The sequence below is a fragment of the Pundamilia nyererei genome, unplaced genomic scaffold, assembly GCF_000239375.1.
Source record: "Pundamilia nyererei isolate P.nyererei 1_Seehausen unplaced genomic scaffold, PunNye1.0 scaffold00298, whole genome shotgun sequence".
NCBI lineage: Eukaryota > Metazoa > Chordata > Actinopteri > Cichliformes > Cichlidae > Pundamilia > Pundamilia nyererei.
The window spans coordinates 1-24,104 of NW_005187699.1; the positions used below are offsets into that span (position 1 = coordinate 1).

The 24,104-nt window shown below is 38.5% G+C and overlaps 1 protein-coding gene and 5 non-coding genes across 8 annotated transcripts in view; 3 read left to right on the top strand and 3 right to left on the bottom strand.

Moving 5' to 3' along the window:
* Positions 1-503: 503 nt before the first annotated feature.
* trnak-cuu (transfer RNA lysine (anticodon CUU)) lies at positions 504-576 on the top strand. The gene has a single exon. It is a non-coding gene; the product is annotated as a tRNA-Lys (tRNA).
* A 460-nt stretch (positions 577-1,036) lies between these two features.
* Positions 1,037-1,110, bottom strand: trnan-guu (transfer RNA asparagine (anticodon GUU)). The gene has a single exon. It is a non-coding gene; the product is annotated as a tRNA-Asn (tRNA).
* Positions 1,111-1,196: 86 nt separating this feature from the next.
* On the top strand, positions 1,197-1,270 carry trnas-gcu (transfer RNA serine (anticodon GCU)). Its single transcript has one exon. It is a non-coding gene; the product is annotated as a tRNA-Ser (tRNA).
* A 352-nt stretch (positions 1,271-1,622) lies between these two features.
* Positions 1,623-1,696, bottom strand: trnan-guu (transfer RNA asparagine (anticodon GUU)). The gene has a single exon. It is a non-coding gene; the product is annotated as a tRNA-Asn (tRNA).
* A 155-nt stretch (positions 1,697-1,851) lies between these two features.
* On the bottom strand, positions 1,852-1,924 carry trnak-cuu (transfer RNA lysine (anticodon CUU)). Its single transcript has one exon. It is a non-coding gene; the product is annotated as a tRNA-Lys (tRNA).
* Positions 1,925-3,846: 1,922 nt separating this feature from the next.
* The window catches only part of adisspb (adipose secreted signaling protein b), a 43,368-nt gene continuing 23,110 nt past the window's right edge, over positions 3,847-24,104 (top strand). Inside the window, exons 1-3 of one of the 3 annotated variants that reach the window (XM_005751056.2) lie at positions 3,847-4,156; positions 9,707-9,810; positions 21,252-21,385. In XM_005751056.2, the coding sequence (XP_005751113.1) occupies positions 9,792-9,810; positions 21,252-21,385 (153 nt within the window). In that variant the 5' untranslated portion in view covers positions 3,847-4,156; positions 9,707-9,791. Of the gene's footprint in view, positions 4,157-9,551; positions 9,607-9,706; positions 9,811-21,251; positions 21,386-24,104 lie in introns of those variants that run through there. The other 2 variants (XM_005751057.1, XM_005751058.1) reach the window with 2 other exon arrangements.

The following is a 24,104-nucleotide window of genomic DNA, read 5'->3' on the forward strand; positions in this document are numbered from 1 at the left end:
GGGGTCAAGTGTTTCCTGGTCTTCCTGAAGTCCACGATCAGTTCCTTGGTCTTTGCCACGTTGAGCTGCAGATGATTCTGCTCACACCACGTGACAAAGGAGTCACGTGGTAACCATGTTATAACCAACCATGTTATGACCAACCAAGTTATAACAATCATGTTGTACAAATGTGCAATTGGGCATACCTCATGTAGAGGAGGTACCAGAACACCTACACCCAACCCCTTCTAAATCTTTTTTGCGATATAAATTATATTTTAGTAATCGAGTTTTACATTTTTCTATTTCCTTGGCTACTCCACTGCTTCCGTTTTATGAAGGTTTGCCCTTTACTTAATATAAGCCGGTGTCCACCTATCCTTTGGTAAACTGGACCTGGGCTTGTCATCACAAAAGATCACACCAGTCTTCGCTGGATGTGAGGGTATGGGAAAGATTCTGAGGCTGATACTTAGGAACCAGACACTTCATTTGATCCAAGTCCCCAAACTCAGGTAGTAGCCCGGCTAGCTCAGTCGGTAGAGCATGAGACTCTTAATCTCAGGGTCGTGGGTTCGAGCCCCACGTTGGGCGCTTGAAATTTTCTTTTTTCTTTTCCTACCATATTCGGAGAAGTAGTTCATAAGTGTTACTTAATTTAAAAGAAATAAATCCATTAGTTTGAATTTATTAAAACAGACACATTTCAATATGTGTTTGTGAAATACCAAATCGTGTAGTGGTACAGTAAAAGTAAATTCTTACTATGTCTTTAAGCTGTGCTTCACACGTGGTTTAGATATGGATCCCAAAGGTTGATTCTGCTCATCTGTTTCTCCCACTGAAAACGCTATATGCAGATGAACAACATCAACCTTTTGTGATTTATTTACCTGAATGATTGAGTATGCATCAAGACGTTTGAATTCAAAATACATCTCAAGAAGTTACATGCAGGATACCTTTCCTTGTCTCAGTGTTTCTGATTCCAGCTCTCCCCCGTTGCATTACAAACATCTATAATCTTTTACAGTGAGGCTGGAATAAAAGGAAACGTCCCTGGGTGGGCTCGAACCACCAACCTTTCGGTTAACAGCCGAACGCGCTAACCGATTGCGCCACAGAGACGACATGGTACAGGCTTGATTGTTTCCCTTCCCCCCTCGTTGAGCGCACAGCAATACTGTGGCAAAGCTAGTGAAGCGCCAGCTATTGTCTCTATGGCGCAATCGGTTTGCGCGTTCGGCTGCTAAACGAAAGGTTGGTGGTTCGAACACACTCAGAGACGATGGCTGCTCCTTTTATTTGATGTTTTTGTGACAAGACAAGCGAAAACGGGAAAATAAAAATGGAGGAACGCCACAAGCGCTCAAGTGAGGGAGATGGGCAGCAGCAGAAAGGGAAGGCAGGAGATTGCAGTTTCTCTGTAATTACCTTTCAAATTTAAAACTGGCAGCTCACACTGGATAGTAAAAGCAGAAATACAGTATTTCTGTAATTTTAGAGTAATTTTCTATATTGTGAATAACGTTTTACAAGGGGGAAAGGGTGGGGGTCCAGAAATTACTACAAAGCTTTGTAAAGTTGCATTAACCCAAAGACATGAAGAAAAAGAAAGACAAAACAACAAAAAAACTTGTCGTCCCTGGGTGGGCTCGAACCACCAACCTTTCGGTTAACAGCCGAACGCGCTAACCGATTGCGCCACAGAGACCACATAGAAAACATCACGGAGTTACTAATTTTGAAAGTTAAAAAGGATAGTATATAGCTTTTTTTAATAGTTTTTTTTTGAAAACATGGAAGGCAGATCATGTGGTCACTGAAGAAAAACATTTCAGGTGATGACACCTGGGATTAAAAATGTTGCGCCCAACGTGGGGCTCGAACCCACGACCCTGAGATTAAGAGTCTCATGCTCTACCGACTGAGCTAGCCGGGCTGATGACTACTGACAGAGTAATAAGTAGTCTAAGTATTATGAATTAACACATGGAAAGTGTTGTGCTTAAAACTAGAGCCTCCTCGATATCTTTACATTTTAAAATAGTGAGCTCTGTTAAATTATAAACGCTGCCATTCCTTCCAATCACGCCCATCCAAGTTTCACTGTAGTTGCCCATGTGAACATTGAAGTCTTCCAGTAGAACAACAGTCACCAGATGAGGTGCTCTCCAGCACCCCACCCAGTTACAAGAAGGCTGGGTACTCCGAATTGTTGTTTGGCGCACAAGTACTAACAATAGTCAGGACCCATTTCCCAACCCGAAGGCGGAGGTAAGTGACCCTCTTGTGCACTTTTGAAATGCGCTGTTAAAAAAAAAAGGGACCACTGTGATCTGTTAACATCTTTTGCAGTGACATCTCTGCTTTTAAGATTAGGCTTAAAACTTTCCTTTTTTGCTAAAGCATATAGTTAGGGCTGGATCAGGTGATCCTGAATCCTCCCTTAGTTATGCTGCAATAGACGTAGGCTGCCGGGGATTCCCATGATGCATTGAGTTTTTCCTTTCCAGTTACCTTTCTCACTCACTATGTGTTAATAGACCTCTCTGCATTGAATCGTACCTGCTATTAATCTCTGTCTCTCTTCCACAGTGTGTCTTTATCCTGTTTGCCTTCTGCCATCTGCAGCGACCGGCTGCCCCTCCCTGAGCCTGCTTCTGCCGGAGGTTTCTTCCCGTTAAAAGGGAGTTTTTCCTTCCCACTGTCGCCAAAGTGCCTGCTCATAGGGGGTGAAATTATTGCTGGGTTTTTCTCTGTATCTATTATTGTAGGATCTACTGTACAATATAAAGCGCCTTGAAGTGACTGTTGTTGTGATTTAACGCTATATAAATAAAATTTAATTCAATTGACATGTTTTCAAATCATATTTATCATTGTTGTTATCAGTGTTTTTCTTCTTCCTTGTCTGTTTTGATATAACGTGTAATGTTATGTAAGATGGAAAGTGCCTTAAGCCATGATTGTTTATTAAAGAATATGGTAAATGCTTTCAAATGCCTTTTTTATTAGTTTTTGACGTTTTCCACTAATCTGTTCTCAAATTTAAAATTTACTCGTGTGAAAGGTCAAATTTTAGTGTATCATGCCAATTTAACGTGACTGTAAAAGCTAGCTAAAACTGCAAGTTTACGATGTGGTATCTACGTGGCAGCCTTCAGTCACCAGTTATTAACCTGACATTGTTCGCGGAGGAGGATTAATGCAAGGGTGCAGCATGGTAAAGAGTTCTAAACCACGTCTTTTGCGAAATGTCCGGGGACCACCACCGGCCAGAGGGCCACTTTGGATCCGCCCGGCCATGTCATAAATAAAAGCAGCATAATGTTATTGAATGACAAAGCAAATGACTGCACGTGCGCACCAAGGTTTAACTTGTTTACCACAGAAAGCGTGCAACATGTCATGATTCCTCTGTGCATCAGCTAAGCATGTTTTCTTTATGGTGTGCATTTTAAGTATCTGTAATCCTGTCTGAGCCTTTTAACGTCAGTCCAGTGACTAAATGGTCTTGGGAAGATGACCGTCTCTGATGCTCCACGTGAAGCATACAGGACCAATACAATGCAGTGAAATGAAGTAGTAGTGCTAATAAACTGGGGCTTTAGGACAGTGGGTCAGTACTACTAACTAACATTTGTTTGTTTGGTTTAAGTTTGGCCGGCAGCTGTGATGTTTGAAGACATATATTTTAATAAAACTAAGTTAAATCAAGCGATGTAATGTGTATCTGCAATAAAAACACATCTTCAGAGTCAGGGACAGAACTTCATTTAGAGTTTGCCCATGCGCAGAAAGCACTGCCAGATGGCGCTATCCGCTACAGTAAACCCCGAGGATGAAAGAGGAGACTGGGAGTGTTTTACAGCCAGCTTTGACTGTCACTCTTTTGCAGCACATAGAGTAGAGAGGCACGTTTCTGCTTTTGCACCACCGCCTTTTTCGCTTTTGTAAAATATAGACTTGGAAGCGCAACACCCGCAGCCGCACCACGTGACCAAATGCGGAAATCATCCGACTGAGGAAAGTAGAACTGGAGGCGAGAGGTGAGGGTTTGGTGCCCGCCTGATTTTCAGAGAGGCTTTTGCTGCTGCTGCTACGTGTTTCGGAGAAGGTTTCCACTTAACCCCACGGTTAAATGTACGACTTCCGTATGGTGTGAGTAAAGGTAAGCAACAAGGAAGCAAAACAAAAGAAAGCCCCGACCGTTTGTGAAACGCGGTAACTTTTTAAGAGGAAAGCAACAAACCACCTGGCTGGTTGGCTGGATGAGAAGGGAGTCTTTGTGTAGACAGATGTGCAATTGTAGTAATTGTCGATGCTGCACGCTTTACTCACTGTGACGACTGTGTGATAATTCTAGTGTTACTACAAAGAAGTGGACCAGAGAAACTAACAGAGCCCTTTATTTGTGACCTCACCTCTGCACATTTAGCTCCTAATGCTTCATGTTTTGTGTAAAAGTCATTCTTGCTTCTTCTCCCACTTGTACTTTCTTTGTTGCTCTGCAGAAAAAGCTCGGGGAAAAACGAGCATGGCTGTGGCTGAGTTTGGGTGTAAGAGTTTTAATGGTCTGCATTTAAAGCTGTATTCATAAAGCAACATAAAATCCATCAGCACAAATTTAGATGCAAGTGGTGCCTTTAAAAGCGATTAAATGAGACTTGACAGAGTCTTTGAAAGCTTCTGAGTTAAAAAAAAAAGAGTAGTCCTTTGAATAACTCGTACAAACACATAAAAGCTTAAGAAAATATCACTCACTGCCAGCTAAGCTGTCTCATATTTCAAATACCAATGTGGATTTGGCAAAAACAAAAACAAAACCAGTACCTAGATATTCCCTAAATCAAGCGTACATTCACTTCATAATTCATGCATCAGTGTAATTTTGTGCTGTGGTGGCTTCCACGTGCAGCAAAAAGTGTGAGAGAGGTCCACAACTTCGGTTACGTAATAGTGTAGTCAGGACATGCTAACTATAAATATGTTATGGTTCCCCTTTGTTGCCAGTTTGTTCCTGTTTTACAGGGAGCAAATCACCTCCTTAAAATAACAAGTACCTGTTGCTGCTCTCTGTGGCATCTGCAGTTTTAATTTATGGGCCGTGGTGCAGAGCTGTGACAGCATTGACGGTGACAAAGCCTGGCCTTAGTGGTTTAAATGAGGGGTCATGCATATAAATGAGTTTTGCCCTTTGAAGAAACAAGGCCTTGCAATTTCACAGGTTGAGTCGGTGTGGAAATACAGCAACAGGTGATGAGCCACAAAATTAAAACTGCTGAAGCAAATGGCATTGATTTATGTTATTGCAAGACAGTCTTTTGCAGGGAAAGTCTGGGGTTCATATGGATGTTACTTAATACCTACTAGGGCTGTGCGATATGACCAAAATCTCATATCCCGATATTAAGACATGGTACGATATAAATCACAAAAATCTAACATTTTCTGTAAATTCTGTGAATCTCGGGCAGCTCGACTTGCGTGAAGTGTTTCCAGCTGCGCGTCATGTACCTGGAGTCGAGTGTTTTAACTGATGCATGAAACTATACATTTTTAGACATAAGTTGTAATGGCTGCCGTTTTCTTTGTGAGTATTTATTACACGGCGTGCTGCGGGGAAAGGCCTGTTCTAACGTTTGAGTCTAAGGTTAATTTTTTAGCACCTGACTGCTCTTTTTTGCTTCTCATCCGTAAACACTGCATCTTTCACATGATTCAGTTTATTTTGAAAAGTCTCAACAGGATCTTGAGCTTTATTGTGAAAGGTTTATGTGGAACAAGCGGACACGCGGTGGTTTTACCGTCGTTGTTGCTAACGACAACGCATAAAAACAAACGCTTGTCTGTTTGTAGTGTGGTTATATTAAATGTAAGAGAAAGAGGGAATGTTAAGAAATTAATATAGCCACTACAGTGACCATCAAAATAATGAAAAAATATTGCGTAAACAGTTTATTTTGCGACACCACGAAACAAACTGAAACGATAGACATCGTTATATCGAACAGCCCTAACACCTACCTAAACATTGCTGTAGACCACCCACATGTTTACTGCTGCGAATATTGTCAGTATTTAGTAACTTTGTGTAATTAACAGTGACATTTGTTTTCTTAGCCCCACCTGCCATGAATGCGTGACATTGTATAGCATTGCATTGTCCTACTTGCCTTGCTTAGAAACACATTCATAAAGAATCCAGTACCCCCAAGTTTTAAGCAAATAGCAGTAACTCTTTAGTAGCTCTCTTTGAAATCCCAGCATATTGCAGAAGAAAAAGATCATGTAATTTATTGCAACCTGGGATCTGTTTTTGCAGGTTTTAACAAAATGACTGTGAGCATAACAAAATTATATACTAGTCAAATTAAAACTTGTGAACTTTGTGACTGCATAACAGTGAAGTGAAACAGTGCAAGGAATGCAGTATTAGTCATATGGTCTGACAGGTTGTGACCAAGCCAACAGTTTAGCCACATATCTGAAACTTGTCACAGCAGGATGTCCTTAATAATAATAAACAGTAATAAAATAATAATAATAAACAGGATGTCCTTAATAAACAACAGTCTTACAGCAGGTTAAAGAATAATCTGACCATTCACATTTTTTTCCCTGTGCTTTGTTTAAAACCTGCCCAGTTGTGTTCCACCACAACAAATACACAAGTATAAACCTAGAATAAGCTATATGTTGTGGTATTTTACGTGACACAGATCACCCAACACATCCATGTAAACACTTTTTAACCTTGTAAAATTTTGTGTATCTATCCAATCATATATACCTAATGTGTCACCACCCTGATTCTACAGCTCAAAGTGTGCACATTTGAATCCCATCAGTGGCTTTCTAATCTTAGCGACCCATTTAGGTGCTTGAAACAGGACTGGTATTTTGCCCCACTAAAAGTGGATCATTGTCTGATTTCTGCAGCACTCTCAGTGGATGTGACACTGTAAAATTTCTGTTCCAGGCTGTTACACCCTTACCTTACCATTTGCAGCAAGAAAAGTGTCGAGTCTGGCATTGGTCCTCACTTGGTCCACTTTTATTTCTCCCTTTGACTAAAAAAGCAGTAAGTGGGATTCTTGGGGTCATTTGTCTCACAGACCTCATCGGTTCCTTTAGAAATTATTTAAAGGGACTTAGCGACTTCTAAGAACAAGGTCAGACTTGGCAAATCTTTTATTTTGGACAGGAAACTTTACTAGGGCTGATTAAACGTCAGCAGCATTTGTTTTTTGACAATTCCAAACTGGAATACAATTTTTTTTCTGTTAAAAATGGGCAAAAAAAATGCATTTAACATGCATGTGAGCTGCATGCATGTGAGTCATTTTTCTGTCTGAGCTGAGATTAGTTATTATCATGACATAAATAGTCTCAAATTAATGAGCTTAAATTTTCTTGCAGTCTGGTGGAACAAACCTGTGGACCATCTCAACTGACCCCTGATGTCTTAGAAGTAAAACTTTTAAAAAATGAATAAAAGCTGTAGCTTCAGCACGGCGCTTGTGATGCGAAAGGAGACACACACGTTTTTTCTTAAATCTGTAAACAAATCCTGCTAAATGTCACCTGTTACTGCACTAATTCTGTTCTGGAGCTTTAAGAAGTTAACAGTGTAGCAGCACAAGATCCAGTTTTCAACCAGCTTTGGGCTCGAGTGACCCTCCAGCTCACAGAAGGTTTTCAGAGCAGATTGGCAAGTACAATTCACTGCACAATCTGATATCTTGGTGTTTCGATTATCATAATTAATCTGCTCCAGGTTCAACATTGCAAGTGACCAGTCGCATTGCTGTGATGTCATAGTTGTTGAATGTGGAAACACCATCACAGCAAACACTAACCTTGACCCTGTTGGTGTTTGTTTTTTCCTGAGTAGACATTGGCAAGTTTCTTTCCACGTCACAATACTGTGACATCACAACAATGTGATTGATTTCTGGCCGTGTTAGCCTGGACCAACATTAATTATGATGATCCAGGAACAACACTAACACAAGTCAGTACACCTACTATCACCAGCTGCAGCACAAAATTGGATATATTTTCGAGCTGTGGGGTGAGCCTTGGAACACTTTCCCGATGAGGCTTCTTGTCGAGAGACAGGAAGAGCCAGTGCTATCTGGTAAGAGGTAGTTGAACCTTCAAAATAAGAGCACAGGGCTTGTCCGATAGTTTGATTGTGTCACCTCAGACAGATGAAAGCAAATAAATAAATCACTTAATATTCTTGGTGGTATGTATGTACAAAAATGTGCACGTAAATAACAAATATTAGCCGAGCTTTTTTTCCCCTTCGTGATGTGGGTCTCTACTGTGATGACATTGACACTTGAGTAAATTACACAGACCATTGGAGAAAATGGTTTCATATTGATGGTTTGTATCTGTGACTGCTTGTTTTCAATCCATTCATGTGCTATAATATATGAATGTACTGTATCAAGGATTTAGGTTTATTATTGTCAGACTGACACAGAAAAACCAACATTTTCTACCAGAGTTTTTGTTTTTTAGATCAACAGCTCAGGCTTATTTTAAAGTAATCGGTCCTATCTACTCCAATTTATGGATTTCAACATTTCTTTCTTTTTGGTTGTTTTACTGTTTACTGTACCAAAGTCAGTGTTGCCCTACCCTGCTCTGAACTTACTACAGTAAAAATAAAACATGTTCATTGTCACCATTTAGTGTTTCCTCAGTGAGAAAACTCATCAAGTTTTGTGCTCACAGGGGGGAAAAAACTTCTTCCACGTCCTCTCTTGAAATATAAAGTTTCAAAATGATGTATGAAGATGTGCGTGGGTGTGAGAGGGAATATTATTGTGTAATGAGAATAAAGGCTTTCAATTCAATTTCAATTCAATTTTTTTCTGTAATGTAGGCCTAAAATGATAAAGTGTTAAAGCAATGAGGGAACTTTTTTTAGCATTATTTTTTTTTTTTAAAGTGGCATTCACGTGCTTCCATACTTTTCATAAAACATCCTTTTGTACTAATAATAGCATTAGCTGCTCCAAATCTTAACACCTGACTTAACTTAAAAATTGTGTCACCAGATCAAATAATTGCATGCACTACAAATGCCACTTCTAAAAAGATTCTATAGCAATGTCACAAGTTCTTGCACCTGTTGGTTAAAATTATTTAAAGCTGCTGCTTGTTGAACTCTGTCAGGCCTGCTGGTTATTGTTGTATAACAGCAGTACTGCCTGAAAATAAGACTGCTATCTTTGAGTGTTATCGTAGTAGTATATTAAATAGATCTGCATGCTATGTCTTTCATGTACTGGCTATGACTACCTTGTGCTGCACTGTACTTTGCATAAATATAGTTAAAGTTTCTCCGTGTTTATAAGAAAAGATTTTCCATCTGTGCGAAGCCCACTGGCAGCAGCAGCCTCAGCCCCTAGCTAATCCTCTTAGACTGTTTTGTTGTTTTCCTTTAATTGAAGTCTCTGTCGGGAGTCTCTGGTTCTCCTGGCTTGACTAGTACAGGACAGCTGTGCTCTCAGCTGAAATACACGCTAACGGGGGGTTGAGCATTTAGGAACAAGCACAGGGAGTCCAGCCATTATTTCACTGCTTTTACTTTTCGCTCATGTAAATCTTTGTAAATCTTCCTCTTGTTTTCTGTTGTCACCCCCTTGTGTGATTGCCTCCTAACTTCTTAATTTTTCTTTTTTTTCCTTTTTTTTTGCAGAGTTGTTTTGAGGTCGGACTGCTGAGATGACAAGGCTGTGACAGTGTGTGACTAAGTGTGTCTGTATTGGACTCATTCCTGTGAGATGGCTACTGCAAAGAAAAGTGAGTGTATACTGTTGTATGCATTCTTTAAAAGTACTTCTAAGTCATTCTGTAGTAATGTGCCAGATGATGGTGTGATTGCCTGCAATTTTTAGAAACAGGAAATGCCCACGTTAAACTGGTGAGACAGACAGACAAACAGCAACGGCTGTAATATTCAACATATAGGCAGCCCACACTAACCCGAGATTCGAATGTTTTTGTTTTTTTAAGTTCTACTGAATAACTCAGTCGTGTGGCAACAGACTGCAAAAATAATTTGCATAAAGTTATTTGGGAAGGGGGGGAGGTATTGAAAGAGGAAACCAGTTTGCTGATACATTTGGTACAGGAAATCACGCACAGTCATATGAAAAACTGAGTACACACAAGTTGTAAGTTGTAGATTTGCCACTGTACGTGTTGTGTGACTCACTTTGGGCTAAGCGTTAGCTGTCACACAGACGGCCTCACATTTTGTTCTAGAATACGTTGGTATATAGAGAAGTGCATGGTCGACTCGGTGATTGCAAGATGTCCAGGTCCTGTGACTGAAAATCAAGCCCAAATCATCATGCCTCCACCACCATGCTGACATTTGGTATGCAGTGTTTGTGCTGTGTATGTTTGCTTTTCTCCTAACGTGGTGCTGTGTATTATGGCCAAACATTTCCACTTTGTCATATCTGTCCAAAACACATTTTCCTGTAATTCCTGTTCAGATGCTACAGCCGAGTTGGTTTATTCTTTTTAGAGAGACGATGCTTTTTCTTGCTAACCCTTCCAAACAAGCCATACTTGTTAAGTCTTTGTCTAATATGATGAACTTTAACTTTTTCATTCACTTTAACATTTAACATGCCACTGAGGCCTGTAATGTTTGAATGTCGCACTTGTTGTTTTTTCTGAGCAGGTTCTCTGAGTGTTACATGGTCTGACCATGAGGCTAATTTGCTTACATTGTGGCTTTGTGTTAACATACACCTGAGTGCTCCAGACCAGCAGACTGCCAAAACTTCTGCTTTTATAGAGGTGCTCACAGTTGCTGATGATCAGTTAATCAAACGGATTTGATTAGGAATATCTAAACTGCTACTTGCCCTCTTTAAGTAAGTAAAGGGTAAGTAAGGGTTTGTTTTTCACAGGAAAGGATAGGAAAGGAAATGATGAGTAGTCGTGTGAAACTTTCATTTTCACATTGCTATATATAGATGCGTAAAAAAAAAAAACCCAAACAAAAAAACAGTTTTACTCATCTTGGACATGAGCTACAGTTTTAGATGCTTCATATTTGGCTAACTGACGTAGCACTTCTTCTGTATTCATTGTTTATTAGAAGGTAAACGAAAGGAAAAAAATAGAGTAACTAATTCCCTGTTAGAATTCATGATGACGCATAACCACAGATTAACCATTTCAGCCATGACACAGCCTGACTTAAATTATTTTTTTGATTGAAAAGCAGAAATGGTACAGTGAGGCATGCCAGGGAACAATGACTATGTGTTTATCTCTATGAAAACGTAATCTCCTTCGCAGTAGTTATGGATACTTGTTGCCTTCACAGACCACTTTGCAGACCTTTGTTAGGTTCACTGATGGCTGGTTTGTAAAAGGTTTGGATTGGCTCAGATATCACTGGAAGAGTGTGTCTTAGAAGTTGTTACCTTTAGTACAGTAAAAGTATTTTATAATAAGCAGTAAAAATTTTACTGTGGAGATTTCAATCATCTTCTTTTGTCCTTTTGAACATTGCCGTGTGCGAGTATCTGTGGTAATCTGTAACACACAAAATGTTATTGTTGTTGTTTGTTTTTTAAAAATCTTTTCCCAGGAGGATTTTGTAAATTACTGTGCGCTTTCATCTGCTGCATATCAGCGGGATCAGTCTCCCTCAGTTGTCTTCATATGAAATTTTATATTTGTAGCTTGGACCACTTCATGGGCTTGGACACGTCTGTGTTACTTAGGGCCGAGGTCAGTGGATGTAAAGGCGACAGAAAAGAAGCTAAAAGAAGACAGGAAGACATAGATGAGCGTGTGTGATCGCACTTTAACCATGCCCAGCAGTGTGCTGAAAGCAAAATTGAAGGTTTTTTTCTCTTCTTCCCACAAAGAGTGCTACTAAATGTGGTAATATAACCAAATGTGAGAGTCTCAGGTGGGTCATTTCAGAGTTGTTACCAAATATTGAAGCTTGCAGTTTGTTGGTGTAATGTTAACAGTAGACACTGGTAATATTTTTTATCTTTTTATTAACTGCAGTTTTTTTCATTAATAACAGCTGATTGGGTTTTTTGGGGGGGGGGGTTTTTGCAATTTTTGGAGGTAATGATATTTTACGTCCAGTCTGCAAACACTGCACTTGATTCCTAAACCCACCAGGATTAGACTGATAGGCTAACAGCCTACAGTAATATTCAGCAAAGCAGAAAGGGACATGCTGACAGGCAGATTAGTGGAAGGACATAAGTAGATGTATATTAATCTGAAATAAGCCAGTTGAGCAGGGCTGCGTGTTAATTTGTGTGTACACATTCTTTTTTGTGCTAACTCGGGGATATGAGACCAGTCTAAACAGTGCCAGCTCTCAGTATTGTGATAATGATAGGCTTAGGGTTTGGCTCAGATCTGCGCCTTTGATGCAGTTCTTGTATGTGAAAGTACCTCAAATACACACGAAATGCTTGTGTTAAAGAGGTTATCTGTAAATAGGTTTTCAGTCAAATGCAACTTAAATATATAAAATCAAAGGTTAATTTATTTAAATAATTCATCATTAAGAAAAATGTGCTTGGTCTAGTGAATTTCATTTGACCAGATTAAATTAAATGTAAGTACATTGTACTTATGTAACAAAAATTATATGGGGAATAACTTAAAGTCGGCAATCTGGGCAGATATATTTTTTTGAGTGTCTTTAAGAAAGAATTGCCTTTGTTGATCTTTGTGAGTGGATTCATTAGTGAAAGAAATTACCGCCAAGTCTGTCTGGATGAGTAGATCTTTAGCATTCATAGGAACATGACACCAGATGAATGATAAAACTGAAAAATGTTTATGAATGAGCTATTTTAGATGTACAGGCCTCTGGAAGTTACAGTTTTAAATCAGCAATGGAGGTGATGGATGGCTGCAGCATTACTTTTGGCATGAGTGGATCACCCTGTTGAAGAAGATTAGCATTTTAGAGGGTTATAAAATCTTTTTTGATAAAAATCTAGAAGCCTGTTTACATAAAAACACAAGTAAACACATTAGCTGTGAGCTACAGATGCATTTTTGGTACGATCCAGGGGTTAAAGCGGGATTTGGACAGCTCTAACAGCAGCTCAGATAACAACCATAGATATATATTTGTTTGTCTTAGTGGCTTTGTTAGATTTGTTTTGTTTGTGTAGAGGCTGTGTGATCTGCTGACCTTTTTTTGCTGCTGTGGCTCTGAGGTTTATGGATCTTTGTGGATTTAGGCAGCTGCATTGTATAATATATCAGCAGATATTACTCAGGCTGGGACACTAGCTTGAGTGATATCTGCCTAGCTGTAGTATGAAATTGGAATTTGGCAACAGATAGTGAAGAACATCAGCTTAAATTCAAACGAATGAGTGAAAACCCTGACCTAACCAAACAGTGAGCATGGTTACTACTGCAAATAAAAAAAATAAAAAACTTTAACAGGCTTCATGTATAATGTTTACCCCACATAGCCTGTACTTAGGTGCGCCGTCCAAGTGTACTAACAGCTAGTCAAATTTCAATGACTCATTTTTTTTCCATCTGTGAGAACAGTATCATCTGTGATTTGTTTGTGTAAAAACCTCTCGCTCTTTCTTTGAACTCCTAACTGGCTCGCCAGCTTGTGGCAAACACTCATCTTTATCCATCCTCCTTTAACAAATAAAAAAAATAAAATAACCTATGACTTATTTATTACTAGTTGTATTTATTGCAGCTTTCAGTTTCTTTAAGATGATCATGCTTAATTTGCTGAGCAGTCATTGCCCTTTAAAAGTCTTCTTCAATCATCCCCTTGTGTCCTTTGAACTCAGCTGATCTGCTCTTTCATTGAATTGTATTTCTAATTATTGTTCTTTACATTTTGCATTTGTGAGACCATGTTTCACACCCCCAAAATATTAGTAGGGACATAAAAATATCAGTGGTAAATCTTAACTGTAGTAACAACCAGGGCTGGGCCATATCATATGGTCAGTGATAATAATATTATAAATATAATATAAAAAATGTCATATCATTGCTATAGCGATGCTATACAAGCCCGGGCGTGTCTGAAAACACTGTGCCAGGCTCCAAACATTTAGTATCTAAAAATGAAGGTACTCTAGAAGCCTCCAACAAAGCAGAGTCCTTCAAAATAGATGAGAAAACCAACCCCACCAAATATGGAAGCAGCACACTTATTTTACCACACCACTGAGTGAAACCAGGCTATAAAAACAGCAAACACTAGCAGCATGTTTAAAGTCACTTTTATTCCTTATTGTGAAGCTCAATTTGAACTTCAAGTCATTATTAGTATGTATGCCTAAATGCATCGAGTTGCTGCAAGATAATTGGCTGATTACATATTTACAATACTGAGCAGTTGAACAAATGTACCTTATAAAGTGCCCAGCGAGTGGATCTGTAAATACACATGTAGCGTCATAGTAATTTGTTAGTTTCTGAGCAAAACATTACAGCTCTTAGATTTACAACTCATGCCATTATTTTTTTTTCTTAAACTGCTAATTTTTTCACATGGAGTCAAAGTTCAGGTAGACTCGCTGTAGATAAAAGCACATTTCTTAATCGGACTTTTCAAGCTATAGCATATCGTTTTGACTGTGAAAGGCTGCTTTACTGCAAAAAGTCTGCCTTTACATGAGTAATTACTCTCCCATGAAGCCCTATTGTATGAACTTCAAGCCTTCAAAAAGCCTTATAGCAGGGTGAAAAGTGCTCTCATGTGATTTAGATGACTATAGTAAAGCTTAATATTTGATAGAGAGCTACGTCTTCTCAGAAAGAAAGAAAAAATGCATACATATTATTGCTGAAGTTTAAATTATGTGTGGTGATCATTATATCATTGTATCCACTCACCTTCTATTTGAATAAAAAAGGAAAAAGAGAGCCCTAGGCTCTATTTTTCAAATGTTATTAAGTTTCCCACGTATATTGGTACTCTATACTCCAAAATAAGATACAAGAAATGTCTAGTAGATGTTAAAAGATTTGCTCTTGATCAGTATAAAGCATTACTCCTACAGGAGCTGATGAATTTAAGCTTATAGCTGATTCAGAAATGCATTTGTAATGGTTCTATAAAACAAATGATGATATCAGATAAAACCTCTCTGACCTCTGGGTGTCTTCAATAAAGGTAAAAAGAAAATGTGCACATAAATTATGAACTAATTAAATTATTAAAAGGTTTTTGTAAAAAACAAACAAAAAAAATCACGTAAGTTCAAAAAAACAGGTTTAATAATGGTGACTCACCTGAATCCAAAAACTTAAGGTCCATCATTCAGAGGTTATTCAGTTTCTTGCATTTGGACCTGCTACAGCATTTTTTTGTTTATTTATTTATTTTTTGTAGATATAGGTTTCATGTGTGTATTGTTATTGGTTATAAATGATGGTTTATCTCAATTTGATCTTCATTGTCAATTGAGACAATCCCAGTAGCTGCACACTCCCCAGTCCTATATGAACTGCTCCAAATGTAAAGATAAACCTTTTAATTGTGACGTTATAATGTGACTTTGAAGTGTTGACGTATTTAAAATGTAGCATACATCAATAATTTCTTTTATTTGAACAGGATTTAAAATTGGGAATTTTTTGTCACAGATTTATTCTATTTTTTTCTTTGCCTAAACTAATTACCCTAAACATGAAACAAGTAGTATTCCTTTTATCATTAGAGTATTTTTATAGTAACATTGAGAACTGAATGAGCACATTTACGGTACTGAAAAATGTTTGAAAGTCAAATACCTGATGCCAAACACTGTGCTCCTAAAATCAAATATGGAATTATCAGGGTGAATATCGTGACTTGGGAAAGACTCATTATTAATACTGTGGTATGTGTTGAATTCATAAAAAGGCACAGATCAGATAAGAAAACTCATTTTACGGATAATATTGACATACTCTGACTCTTCTCATCCTTTATCTGAAGACTTATAAGGTAGCGTTGTCTAGGATAACAAGGCTAATAAATTCAGTTTAAAGTTAGTTTACATTTTGCTTATCTTGTTTTAGAACTTCGAGTATGGGATATTGTTAATATTAAAAGGCTTCTTGTTGTTTTCTTTGATATAAAGATCTTTGGATATGAAACATCATTCCTCAGTTTCCAGTTCTATTTCTACACAGTGATCCTGCACATATGGAACATGATGTAACTCCACAAACTCATTACTGTGACCCAGATTGCTGATAGCAAGCACTTCTAATCTCTAATATGAGTCTGAATAAAAGTTAAATGGAACTAGAGCGACAGTAATGCCTGTGCTTCGTGTAAATGTAGCTGGCTGTGTTAGTATATGTACTAAAGGTAAATGCATCAGTCTTGTGCTATGAGTTTATACTGGATTGCACTGGAGAGCCACTTATGGTATGCACGGTCACGTCGGGGCTTGTTTCTAAAAATATGTACTCATCGTTCTTACAGCAGACGTTTGTATCTATAAAAACAACTTATTGCTTTATTAATATTTTCAGTTATACTGCTACAGCTGGGATAGACTTCAGGCCCCCCATGACCCTGACATGGATAAGTGGAAGAGAATGGATGGATGGATGTTACAGTGATCTCTGCTGTTAGGGCCAACATAGCCAGCATTTTCCATAATGATGTCTGTGTATGTATATGTATTCCCTGTGAGACCAACGTTTAGGCCTAAAATGTCTGAAAATGCTTGTCTGCAGACGGTTTTTTTCTGTTGTTGGCTTTGAATGATGTCATAGAGAGGGGTATCCTTACATGGCTATGTCAGTCATATAGCGCTTAATATGACCACAGAAGTTCCACCCATCTTCTTAAAACCTGCTGTTTGTTAAAGACAGCCAATTAGAGGAAGGTTTGCTCAAACGGAGAGGAGCTAAAAGAACTTGTGTCAGACACAAGTTGAATTGAGGGGCTCCACCAAGTCCCACTAATGGATAAATGTGGATTATTTTAAACTGTAAATCATGCAAAACTGCTGTAGTAGAGACTAGTTCCACATAAATCAGTTTCTTGAAACACTAGAGGGCTTTTGTTTAGAAAATGAAAGTTAGTGACTTTCTGAGAAAGTGCAACACTTTGGTGTAAAGATAAGTTATCAATACCAGTGTCGGTTAGCATTAGTAGAGGCCAATCAGTTGAAGAACTACTGGAAAAAGATGAAAGAACATTTTCATATCTTTTGACTTCTTTACTTGTTAAGGCAAGACGTTTTAAAATGAATTCACCGTTGCCACTGAAAAGGAAGTAGCAGCTGCCTGCAACCTTTATTGACATTAACCTCCTTGCCCCAAGGAAAAATTGATGTTTGCTCGGTGATTGCATTGAACTCTTTTGCTGTCTGAGGCAAATTAGTTAACAAGTGTTCAATAACAAGGTGATTGCCCCGGTTGCCTGTTGGGAGCCAGGCTGCTTCCAAACAATGGAGACCTGACTTAGTGCAGTCACTCACAAACAGATCACAACACAGTGCGATTAACTGGAGTGAGTCTGTGCTGATGAGTGCGACTGGTCTGCGATGTCTTACAATAGGGCACTTGACTAAATTGGTTCTTGAGTGGTTGTATTATGGTTATATTTCTTTGTGTTTCTTTAAGTGCTTAAACTCCTGTAGTTAATTTGCCATCCTGCAGTGACTACATCACTATTTATAGAGGAATTTTAGTTTCAGATCCATGAGGTTTTACCGAGTATCTGAATATATCTAAAGGATTTAATATGAGTTGAATATGAATGATTTCATTGTACACAGCAACAAATTTGATATTTTCGCCCTGTTGTTAGAGTTAATTGACAGATTATTGCAAACATGAAATTACCAATTTGACCCCATACAGTCACAAACTGTAGACTGTCTCCTTGTTATTGCCATTTCATTGTGCCATCCAACCATCCAAATTGTTGCAGTTCTAGTTCCTGTACTTTTCAAAGGCAACACAATTGCAAGTTCATTGCACGTGATGTTTTCTTTGATATTACCTAATGAATGTAGAATATCCAAGTTTTTACTTTATTTCATTTCTTTTTACTAGCTCTGCTGCACATGCTGGGCTTTGGTTATTTTTACAGGAGCTAGCCTTAAACAAAAATTCTATTTGATTACTTTAACAAAAAAAAAAAAGTAGGTTTAGGTTGTGCTACATAATTAAATGAGCTGGATCAGTTATACCTTACACAAATTGAACCTGTGCATATTAATATGCTCACTTGTCAGGAAACTGGCCTTTATATAAATTTATCTTATATTAATCTGATATGTCTTTATTTTCAGATTACTATTGGTTTCCTGTTTCTGTGAGATAAGAGATTCATTATTTTGATTTAATCTGCTCTTCAAGACAAATGCTAGGATATTGCCTAGCTTCACTGTCTTAGATTGGTAATTAATTCAGATGGTATCAGCTTCACCAACTGTTGGCTTATTATAATTTGGCAGAGGATGTTTGACAAAAACCCTGTGCTTAAATTAAAGTAACATTTCTGGTCCAGATCTGAAGGGCAGGGAAACCCTCTGCCAGTAAATGTGAGGATAGTTTAACTTCAGACTTGACTTCAGAAAAAGAAATAAATCTCCCCAACTGTCAGTTTGGCAAGAAACAAAATGTGGTTTAAATTACTCTCTTGCACACCACGAATGAGAAAATGTATTAAAAAAGACATTAATATTCTGACTGCTGTAAATGAGCCTTGATTGGAGTGAGTGTGACTTTGGTGACATTTAGCTCACTGAATTAATAATGCTGATCCCAGATAGCTTTTCAGTGTGGTGGTGCATGGGCCTGTTACACTGTGACTCCGAACATAAACACACCTAAGCCAAAGAAGTAACCCAGCAAAGTTTGTTCCATGGTGAAGTAATGCTTTATGAAATCCAAGTTAGACATGTGGGCCTTGTTGTCAAACAGTCTTTTTTAGAGATTAAACAGAGATAAAACACAGTTTTAAAAACAACAACAACAACAACTTCCTTGAGAATATGTGTGAATGCTACAGCAGAAGTAGAAGAGCTTGTATGAATTTGTGAGTGAGATTGTATAGAAGGCTTTGAGTGCTCAAGTACAGCTAAAAAAGTGCTTAACAAGAACCAGTTCATTTACCATTACCATACAACTGTGCAGACAGAGGTTGGTTAAACAATGACATTATTGCAGATTGTATTAGTTTGAAGTTGTATTTAATATTATGACATGTTAAATGATAAATAGAGAAAGTAAAGCTCCTTACATGCCATCTGAAGCACAGTATATCCATCTTAAGGTGTCAGAAACTGTTTAATCGAAATAGAAGTGGTTAAAAAATGTCCTACTTCAGCTAAAGCACTGACCTCCTTCTGGGATTCTTTGGAGAAAAGCTATCGATCAAGTAGTTCAAGTTCAACTCCTCAAACTCTTCAGATTTAGTGGCTATAAGTGACCGGCTGTGAGTGCGCCTCCTTGTTATCTTTAGAAACTAACATCTTGAATATTAACACAAAGGACCGTTATCCTTGCAAAGCACTGACAGGAAGCAGCAGATAGTTTTCACTGTATATAAAGCTAGTTTGGGCTGCTTCCTTATTCACAGCAGGTAGCTCCACATGTTTGAGTTGCAGATTTTTATTTTTTCATGCCAGGTCTCCTTCCTGATTCGACCTTGAAGGGAATTGTGTCTCCTCCTGGGACCGAGCTGGGGATCTTACGCTCATTAGAGCCCAACATACATTAGGAATATTTAAATATGTAAACCGTAATTAACTATCGTTTAACTTCACAGGAGATGTCAGAGGGCGCCTCCAGTCTGCTAGCACCAATCATAGCACTGCTGCTCCACCGCTATGATTCGTCTTAATGCTGCAGACCTCGTGTGAACGTTACAAAACATACAGACATTCTTATAATCGTACTATATCGAAAAGAAACAAAAAAAGCAAACTCCACCCTCTTTCTTTGCTGCATTGTTTCGTCTGTTTATGACCACCTCAGAGTTCTCTATTAACCAAACTCGCATGGCCTTGCACAGTGTTAGAGGATCACAGCATAGCTACAAGGACACACAACAGTTAACGGTCTTTAACCTGCAAGCTCCCCAGTGATGCTGAACTGTGCCCACGTGAGATAAATACTGGTGATTATCTAGTGAATTGATGGAGTGGGCGTGATGTATGCTGACTCCCTTATACTCTATTAAGGCAGCACCCGAAACCAAACTGAGTATTTCCAGCTTCTTAAGGGGGACTATCTCCTGATTTTTGTCTACATGTTAAAATAGGGCATCTTAGGACAATTTCTTGACTTGATATCTCTGATATTGTGACTCACTCTCTGGAAGCTCATGTGTGATAACAACTGAGGGTTCAGACGTGCACTCACACACTGCAGCATCACTTACTTAAAGTGTTTTTATGGGCAGTAGCATTCACGGTGGCTTAAAGGATATCGTCCTATTAATAGAGTATTTCATAAATATTTAAAAAGTTGCTTAGGTATATTCTTTGTACTATTTCTCCCTGTCTTGCTGTTTAGCCGGTGTTGAAAGGCTCTGGGAAGGAGATGCTTTGAAAGGGGCTCAAATTTATGGAGGAGACCTTTGAACAAATTGTTTGTTTTTTCAGGGAATTATTATTTTTTGTGGAGGGCTGTTTATTTGGAGAAGGATTTTCCATTCTCTCACACTGGGGATGAATGCCTGGGCAAAGAAAAAATAAATAAAAATGTGTCAGTGTGTCCTATGATAACACGAAAATCTAAGGCCAAATCAGAAGTTTAGATTGCAAACCTTTAACTCTTTTATTTTGACACTGAGGTAACAGTGAGATTCACATATAGGTGTCTGTAATGTGATATCACCCTGTTTATCCTGTGGGTAAAGATAGCTTTAAGACTCTGGGTATGTGTTTGGTGTCTTTGTCTCATGCTGCGAAATGAGCGTTGGCCCAGTCAGATGGTCACTTAAAAAAAAAAAGAAAAGAAAAAAAAAGTAAATATCTGAAGGGGATAAAATCTTTGTGCCTGATGTGTGTTTGTGTGTGCATTTTCAAGGCTTTAAAGCACCCAGAGGGTGCATACTAGCAAAGCATGCGCATGAGGGATTGTGAAGTGCTCTCCAGCAACTCTCCATTACATCACTTAAAGGAAACAACCGGCTGCTTAATGTGTGTTTTCTCCCTTTAAAGGGATGCAGTGTGAATATTTGTACATAGCAGACCTTCAGCTGCTCTTCCGTCTTTCCTCTTCCTCAGGTTGTGCTAAGGCAGGAGGCGTGCGCTTCTCAGAGGAACCCCACGCTGCATCTTCACACGTTCATTTCGATGAAAAGCTACATGACTCCGTTGTCATGGTGACTCCAGAAGATGATGGCAACTTTTTGGTCAAGGTTAGTTTAACCTTGTAATAGTTTGACACTTAATAGTTACTGAAGATTAAAGAGATGTCTTTTAATGTAGCTCAGTTTGATTTTTATTTTTTTTTTTACCTTAACTGTTTTTATAACAAGTGCAGTCAAAAAGTTTCACAACTTGTTCCTTGAAAACCAAAAAAACCCCAAACAAAACCCACCACAGCTAAATTCCTGTCTTCTGCTTGTGAAGCACTGTGAGGCTTTAAGGACTTGACAGATTGTTTCCTTGACATCTTGTTCAGACCACCAGCTGAGCACAAACGTGAACTCATGCTTCAAACCAATTTGACTTTTATACCAAGGACGATCGCTAATGATGAGAGCCGAGTCTCTGTCCGACCGTGGTGCAGGTGTTAGTGGAAGAGCCTACATCAGGTCAGGAGTCAGAGAAGTATGATTGTTGTTTATTTTTAAACATTCCTGGGTTGTGCCCTGAAATTTCCTCCTGCAGAAGTTGAGGTTTCTGCTCTAACATCCTGACATGTCACATTTGATCCAAATGACTTGAAACATGGCCATGATTTTAGCTCATCACTGTGCCCTATTGCCAAATTTGGCTCTCTGCAACCTTCTTTTTCCTAAGATGAATTTCAAGTTGCTGATTAGACACAGAGGAGAAGATACATGAACATGGGAATGGACTTTAGAGTATATCCAGATGTAGATAAGAAGGTCAGAGTTGCACAAGGAGCTTTGAAGGCAATGACGGCTGAATTTAAATCAAGTAAAGTTTTTCTTTAGCGTTTTTATCGGTGCGGTTGTAGAACAGTTTTATCTCACTTCCTGTGTCCTGCTAAAGAGTCTGAAGACCACTCTCCTCGTATGTATTGTCTGTATTAGTTGCAGTCAGACCACAGTCTCGTCTTACAGGAAGTCTAATATAAGATGCTATTTCTGACTGTCAGACGGCAGTTGAGGTAATTCACTTTACTCTGTTTCTCATCAGTTCTATATCATTGAACCCACGAATGGTGGTAAGAAAGATAGCCTTTACTCATTTATAATAATGCTTTCAAAAAAGTTAATAGTACTTCAATATATATAAAACAGTAGGTGATTAACATGCAAATGTGCAAACATGTGGATAAAATCATATTATTATCACTGTGCACTGAACAGTCTTATGGCAGCTGATATAAAGGACCTCCTGAGGTGATCAGATGTGCACTTTGGTGCAGTCAGTCTTTGACTGAAGGTGCTGCTGTTGATAACCTTCAGGCCACAGAGTGGGTGTGCAGGGTTGATCATAGCTGATTTCAGCTTCAAGTGCATTCTTCTCTCTACTGCCTGCTGAGCTTTTTCAAGTTCAGACCCGACTGCTGGGCCGTTCCTCTATAGGTTTGTCTACTGTTCCTCTCTGCTGTGCGGACAGCTTCTCCTCAGCAGGCCCCAACAAAAAGCACTGGCCACCACCATATGGTAGACACACTGCAAGGGATGGCAGATGTTCAGTGACCTTAGCCTCTGTAGAAAATAAAGTCACCTTTGTCCTTTACTGCATACCGCCTCTGTATGGCTCTTCCATATCTGTGGTTGACCACCACTTCCACTTAATTGCTTCAGATTGTCGTTAGTGTTGAAGGAGGATTAATATGAATAAAATTCTCTAGGGATTCATAATAAAAGTCAGTAATTATCAAAATCTTCATGCAAGACAATTATTGACTGACCTCTGGCTGCTACATGTATTATATAAATGGAAGAAAAAACGTCTTACGTTGTCTCACCTTCAATGTAAGTGCCATGCTGTTGTTGTTTGGTGCTATAGATGACAGTACTGAGCGCTAAAATAATGAATAAAACCCCTTCTGTTCATCTGGACGTTGAGAGGGAGAAACATTTCATCTCTCATCTAAGTGACTTCTTCAGTCTTCGGGATGATTGAGACTGTTTTCAGTTTTCACATGACACATTAGATCGATCAATCTATCTTATCAGTCTACAAAATAAAAAGCAGTGTGATTAGTGTAGACACAAAACAATGTCTAAGTTGTGTGAATATTTTAGTTAGAGGATGTTACTAGAAGTGGATATGGAGAGCTAATAAGAGGACGTGTTAGATTAGGTGGCATTAAAAAATAAATAAAATAAAGCTTTTGTAACAAGTAGAGTCAAAAATTACATCAACATGCTATGAAAAGTCAGTACTTATTTTATTTTGTAGTTTTTTTCCTGATGTAATTCTCAAATTTTAGTATTTGTAAATGTTTAAGTAATAGGGGTAGGCTAGAGTCTCAAAAAGATATCGCCATATTTCAACAGAAATTTGTAATCGTAATAATTTGATGATATACAAACAAAATACTGAACCAAGTTTCATCAGCGATTGCAGCTCACAGGCAGTTTCTTTTTGATCATATTTTTCCATTTGGCTCCTAGGTTTTCATTTTCCCTTTTAAGAGTACTGGTGGTTTGAGGGACACTAAAAGCACACGTGTTACTTCTTTCTTTTATGCTGTGCAATTATTTGACAAGGGGAAATTATCAAGAGCAATAAAGATGTTAAACCTCCGTCTGTGAAGGATAGGAAGACTGAAGACTATTTTTAGTCTGGTGATTATGTGTGTTTTGTTTATATGTCTGTCTGTTATGAATTAATGTAGTCATGAGGTGCTTCGCTGATGACGCGTTGGAAATGTTCGGAGGCACTTACTTAAAATGATCACCCTAAGCTCAGCTGTCTGGCAGCATCACA